Source organism: Panthera leo, chromosome A2 (genome assembly GCF_018350215.1).
Source record: "Panthera leo isolate Ple1 chromosome A2, P.leo_Ple1_pat1.1, whole genome shotgun sequence".
Lineage (NCBI taxonomy): Eukaryota > Metazoa > Chordata > Mammalia > Carnivora > Felidae > Panthera > Panthera leo.
The window spans coordinates 162,124,639-162,130,638 of record NC_056680.1 but is presented as its reverse complement, the minus strand read 5'-3'; the positions used below and the strand labels follow the sequence as shown (position 1 = coordinate 162,130,638).

General features: G+C 50.4%; 1 protein-coding gene across 1 annotated transcript in view; it reads left to right on the top strand.

The window, feature by feature from the left end:
- Nucleotides 1-381: 381 nt before the first annotated feature.
- Nucleotides 382-6,000, top strand: part of RHEB (Ras homolog, mTORC1 binding) — a 43,959-nt gene continuing 38,340 nt past the window's right edge. Inside the window, exon 1 of the mRNA XM_042927127.1 lies at nt 382-559. Coding sequence (XP_042783061.1) covers nt 508-559 — 52 coding nt within the window. The 5' untranslated portion in view covers nt 382-507. The remainder of the gene's footprint in view (nt 560-6,000) is intronic.

Genomic DNA, 6,000 nt, shown 5'->3' with positions numbered 1-6,000 from the left:
ACGGAGTTTCCGTCCCGTCATCGCGCGGGCGGGCGGGAGCTATCCAATCAGCGCCCAGAGAGAACTGGCGTAAGGAAAAGGCGGCGGAAGAGGGTGGGAGGGTCATGACGCAGCGAGTTTCAGTCGTGACTTTTCCGGGGGCATCTTGGCGTCCCCTCTATTTCCCCTTAAAGTAAAACGTCGCCCGACGCACCCCCGTGCGTTTCGGGGGCGGGGGTGGCCGCCGCGGCGGGGAGGGCAGTGCTGACGCGAACCGCGGAGCGGGGGAGGCCCCCCTCCCCGCCGGCGGTGGTCACGTGGGCGTGTTTGGGGGCGGGGCCGCGCGGCGGTTCCGGGCGGTTGGGCGCGCGAGCGAGGAGCCCAGGCAGCCGCGCCTGCCCGCGCCCGCCCGCCCCGCCCCTGGATGCCGCTCTGCCCCGGCGCGGCCGCCGCCGATCGCAGCACAGCAGCCGCCGCCGCCGCCGCCGCGGTTGATGTGGTTGGCCCGGGGCTGAGGAGGCCGCCAAGATGCCGCAGTCCAAGTCCCGGAAGATCGCGATCCTGGGCTACCGGTCTGTGGGTGAGTGGCGGGCGCCGCGCGGCCTCCGCGCCGGGGCCCAGCTTCGCCTGCGCGCCGGGACGCGGCGGCCCGGCCAAGTTTGGGGTCGGCGCGGCCATGTGGCGGCCGCGCGTTTCGTAACCAGCCTCCCGCCGCCGCCACCTCCATTTTGAGCGGAGGCGGCGAGGCCGGGCCCCGCGGGGCGGCGGCGGCGGCGGCGGGGGGCGGCCCGGGCTCGGGAGGCCGCGCGTGGGGAGGCCGCGGGCGGACGGGGAGGTCCGGGGTGGTCTGGGGCCGCCGAGCCGGAGGAGGGGTGTGCTCCCGGCCGGAACCGCCGCGGGGGGAAATCGCACCTGTCTCTCCACCTTCTTGCGGCTGGTTGTCCTGATCTTGCCAGCGGCCTTTCCGCCTCAAATTCAATAAAGTCCGTGGGATTTTAACAAAGGGAACGGCACCTTGGGGTTTTTTTTCTGTCCGTGGTGAAGTTCAGCATTTTAAAGAAAACCAGGGACCTGAATTTAGGACGTTTGGCTCCCGAGGGCAAGTTTCCCCCCGAAGAAACCCAAAAGACCCCTCTTCGAAAGCCCCCTAGATGTTGCCACGACCGATGTAGGAAGGCAGAGAAAACGAGATTTCTGATCTCTCGGTGTCCTATTTTTCTACGGGGAAAAAAAAAAAAAATAATAAGGTCAGGTACTTGTAACCGGGCTGTCGAAGTGATTCAGAAGTTTGTTGGGTTTTTTTTTTTTCTCCCCCTCCCAAAGGTTGACATATATTTGAAACTGTTCCCGGCAGTCGCCTTTCTGCGTCGCTGAGGTGGTCTGGGGTGGGGTGGGGGTGGAGGGGGTGCCGGAAAACGAGTGAGGAAACAGAACCGTTGAACTTAACCATGCTTCAGGGCGAGGCTTTATTGTCTTTGACAACCGGAAGCCTGGAGAAATTACGTTTATTTTTCGGTGTTGTTTTTAAGAAGTAACTGTCTAAGGAAAACGTGCACTTGATCGTGGTGGCGGGCGGGGGGGGGGGGGGTGCTGGATAGGGAGGTGAAAGCGAAGGTTTGGAGTCTACCGGGATTGCAGAAGGAGGCAACAATAACTGCCTTCGGAAAGCTTGTAACTGCCGGCTACCCATTGGATGAACTCCCCGACTCCGCTTTCTGTGCTTCCTCACCCCCATTTTCCACCGCCGGTGCCAGGGTCTGTGCTCTTTGACCAAGATCAGCTACGGGCATGCTTACTCATCCTTTTATCATCTCTCTCGTCGAAGTGCTGGGGGGTGGGGGAGTCCTGAGAATGGGGGGGGGGGGGGAACCAAAGGCTGAGAGATGCTTGTGTAGAGATAGGGGGTGCCAAGAGCCCTAGGGATAACTCTGGTATGCAGTGGGAAATCATAAGTATATACCCATCGGGGGAATGGGTGAGGGTCTTGGTGGCTGCCGCTCGCAAGTAACCCTGCAGCAAATCGAGGCATTTAAAAACCACCAGCAGCCCCCTCCCCAAGTGCCCATGTGGAATCTGACCTTTATTGGCAGCCTGAGTCACCCAGCCCTTGCTTCTTTCTCTGTTCTCTTTATTTCCTCTGCATTTGGAAGAGTGGGACTATGACCTGTTCTGGCTCTTGAGTGAGCTCTAATCAGATACAGAGTGCCTCTGAATAACCAAGTTACAGGTGACATCTACCTGGGCCACCTGTTTTCAGCTTAAAAGAATGTCCTAAAGATACTGACTGACTCACTGCTTGAAATTCCCCAGATGGTGATTCTAGGCTTCAGTAATAAGCGAGTCTAGCGTTCTATGGCGGTTTTTGCTAAAGAAGTCCTTATGTCCAACAGATCTGTTCTGTTTTGCCTTCCATCTATTACCCCCAACCTTTGCCTTTGATTTTAAAGTTGTTTACCTTTGTTAGGAACCAAGGCTCTTTGTGGTTTGTGGGTCTTTTGTTTTGCCAGCATCAGAAAAGGAAGTATTGGCCACCCTTTGGAGCATTACTCAGTATTCAGGCTTCTAGTTCGCGGACATGTTTGCTTGAATGCGGTTCTACTAGAGAAGTTTGAGTATATGTGTTTCTAGGCTGTGTTATTTTTTGAGGCTGAGCTGTTGTGTCCTATTGACTGAAGGGAAAGAGAGGTAGAAAAGGGAGCGTGTGACTCTGGATCTCGGGATTGTGAGTTCCAGCCCCATGTTGGATGTAGAGATTGCTTAAGAATAAAATCTTTAAAGAAAATAATAAAAGGTGGTAGGAAAAGGCTCAGCTAGAACCCACACCTTTCTCAGAACACTCTCTTAATTAACTCTCTTTTGCCAGTTTGACAGGTAGGGTACGTGTCATTGTGACTTTGTCGCGTTACCGACTTTATTTGAAGAGTTCGCCTTCAGATAAAACGAAATGCTGTGATGGTTTTACTTGGCTTTCAAATTTTGCATTTTTTTTAAAAACCTTGATAGAACTACCAGTGAGGAATGTATAATTCGCAGGTAATTCATACAGCCCTTTTTCCTGAAGTGCTTTTCCTGTTATTTACAATGTTAAATTAAGCCTTTAAGGACACGTCACCTATAACGCAGTCTGGCTTTCTGGGAGTGCTTTGTATTAATTGTTTTAGTGGTGGCACATGTTCAAGCTCCCTTACGCCCATTGTTTCTAATACAACAAGTAGTCCCATGATAGGACGTAACTAAACTAAATCAAGCTAAAAATATAGTGCCGGGTCACTGTTTTCAAATAAAATCTGGTACATCCTTCCCTGGAACCTTCAGCAGAGAGCTTTGATGGTCTCGTTTACCATTAGACCATAATCAAAAGGTTTTTGGTCATATATAAGTCTCTGAGGCTAACAAGAGAGAGGGGATCACAGGAATGTGAAAGATCATGAGAGAGAAAATGAAACAGCCCTGTGGTTTGGTAAAAGACGATTCAGAAGTAACTCAAATTATTACCTTGTCAAAATGTTTTAGGTAGGAAAGAAGATGCACCTTTTAGTTGGATACTTCATAGAGAAATAAGTCATTAAATCTGTTCCCAGTGGAATACAATCCAACTATATTCTTTTTTTTAATTAAAAATATCTTTTTAACGTTTTATTTTATTTTGAGAGAGGGAGAGGGAGGGGCAGAGAAATGGGGAGACACAGAATCCGAAGCAGGCTCCAATCTCTCAGCACAGAGCCCGACACGACGCTGGGCTGGAACTCAAACTTTGGGATCATGACCTGAGCCAAAGTCGGACGCTTAACCGACTGAGCCACCCAGGTGCCCCAGAATGCAGTCCAACTGTATTTTGACTTAGTGTCCTTTTAAATTACTCTATCCTTTTCTGACACATTTCATTGAAAATGATAAAAAGAAAACATTCTTCGCCATATATGAAATCTGTTCTCAAGTGAAGTTGTGTGTTCAGGCACTCAATAACATTTGGTTGTGTACTTGTGGGTGGGGTAGTCCTATAGTGACCACCTTCTGTTGATGCTTGAAATTAACTTCTGTTTGTTTGTTTTTGTCTTTCGGTGCTGTTCGTTTGTTCCGTTCAAGGGAATCATCAGAGCTTGCATTTGTGATCATGACAGTTTCAGCACCGGATGTTATTTTGATGTCCCTGTGGGTTCTGTCTGTCCACAATTACTTTCATCAGGCCCAAAAGAAACAGTACCTATTGATACACTGCCCCACCCCTCACCCCTGCCCCCAGGCATCCACTAACCTTCCTGTGTCTGTGAATTTACCCATTCTGGACATTTCGTATAAATGGAATCGTACATACATGGTCTTTTGTGATGGGCATCTTTCGTGTCACATGCAAATTTTCCGGATTCATCCATGTTGTAGCATGTATCAGTAATTCCCTTTCGTTGCCAACTCCTGTAGAAGAATTTTTTCTACCCTGTTCCATTGAATTCCACTGGTTTATTTTTCGCTTTCAACGGATCTTCCACCCATGACTGATTTTGTGACATCATATCTTCGCTATTTCAAAAAGGATGGTTCACTGTTCTGCAAATCTTTCTACGTTTTGATGCATTTCAACATATGAACTTTTTAATTTTTAATTTTTTTAATGTTTATTTTTGAGAGAGTGTGTGAGAGGGGGAAGGGCAGAGAGAGGAGGAGATACAGAATCCGAAACAGGCTCCAGGCTCTGAGCTCTCAGCACAGAGCCCGTCGTGGGGCACAAACTCACGAACCGTGAGATCATGACCTGAGCCGAAGTCGGACGCTTAACCTACTGAGCCACCCAGGCGCCCCAACATACAAACTCTTTTAATCACGTTTTTAAACATCACCCTCATTCTCCTTAGAAGAAATGTAAATATTGGGAGGCTTTAAGCTCACCGTGCGAGATGCACGTTCTCCAAAATTCTCACGTCCTCCCGAGAGTTAAGGATTTGATGGTTGGTAGAGTGCTGCCGGTCTTCCTTGAGGTGACAGTCTCATTTCTTTCATTTCGGGAAGATGTCTGCCCAGATAGTCACATTTGAAAGAATGATGGTTGGTCACTCTCGCGAGTAAAAATGATGCTCCGTGAGCAAAGTGGCTATTTTCAGATCACTTCCCAAACAGTTGCGCGTGTGCGTTTCCTTGAGACAAACATCGGACTTCAGTATTCAGGAGCGCCATGTGTCGACATACCATTTTGTCACGCAGAATATTAAAAAGACCTGCTTTAAGGCTCAAGACAAGGTTAATCATTTTTACTGCTGTCTCAAGGGCACTCTTCCGTAAAAATTGTTCTTACCATGGGGGTATGGTTGTGAAGGCTGCAGCGTGTGATCCCTGTCGTTTGTACATCCGTACATGGCTTTTGCAGCGTCGGAGTGTAAATACGAACATAGTGGGAAAGGCACCTGGTATCTTGGTATCGTGATGAAAATGTTTTTGACCTCCTGAGCCCCCTGAAAAGGTCTCAGGGGACCCCCAGAGTTTCTCTGTTCTCTGAGATTCGTTGGACTGTGGCATGTGCCGAACCTGGCTGGGCTGCTACTTGCTGTCGCGCAGAATTGAATGGAGAGTGGCCGCATCCTGGATGCTGCTCAAAGGGGTGGTTACCACAGTCTTCGAGGAGCCTTCCAGAAGAGGCCCGGTCGCCTGGTCGGAGAGAGGGATGGGGAGGCGGGAAAGCGCTCGCGTGCTTGGGAACTGAAGGAAGCAGGGTGGCTAGCAGAGAATATGGTGGGAGTAGGAAGTGAAGTTGGAGAGGTGGTGGGGGGCCGGAGGAGGGACGGCCTCGCAGGAACGTCGGGGGACCATTCCTTCTGAGCGGTGAGTGGTGAGTTACCAGAGCCTGGGGAGACTTAGGACACCTGAAAGCAAGTTGACTTGGCCTCTGATGGTGATGCAGTTTGGGGTGAGTGTTGTGTTTTGACTTGGTAATGGTGAGACTCCCAGAGATCAGTAGAAATTGGCCACGGGTGGCAGCGTGTCAGGACCCACATGCTAATAACACAATTTTCCAATGTAAGCAGCAGAATG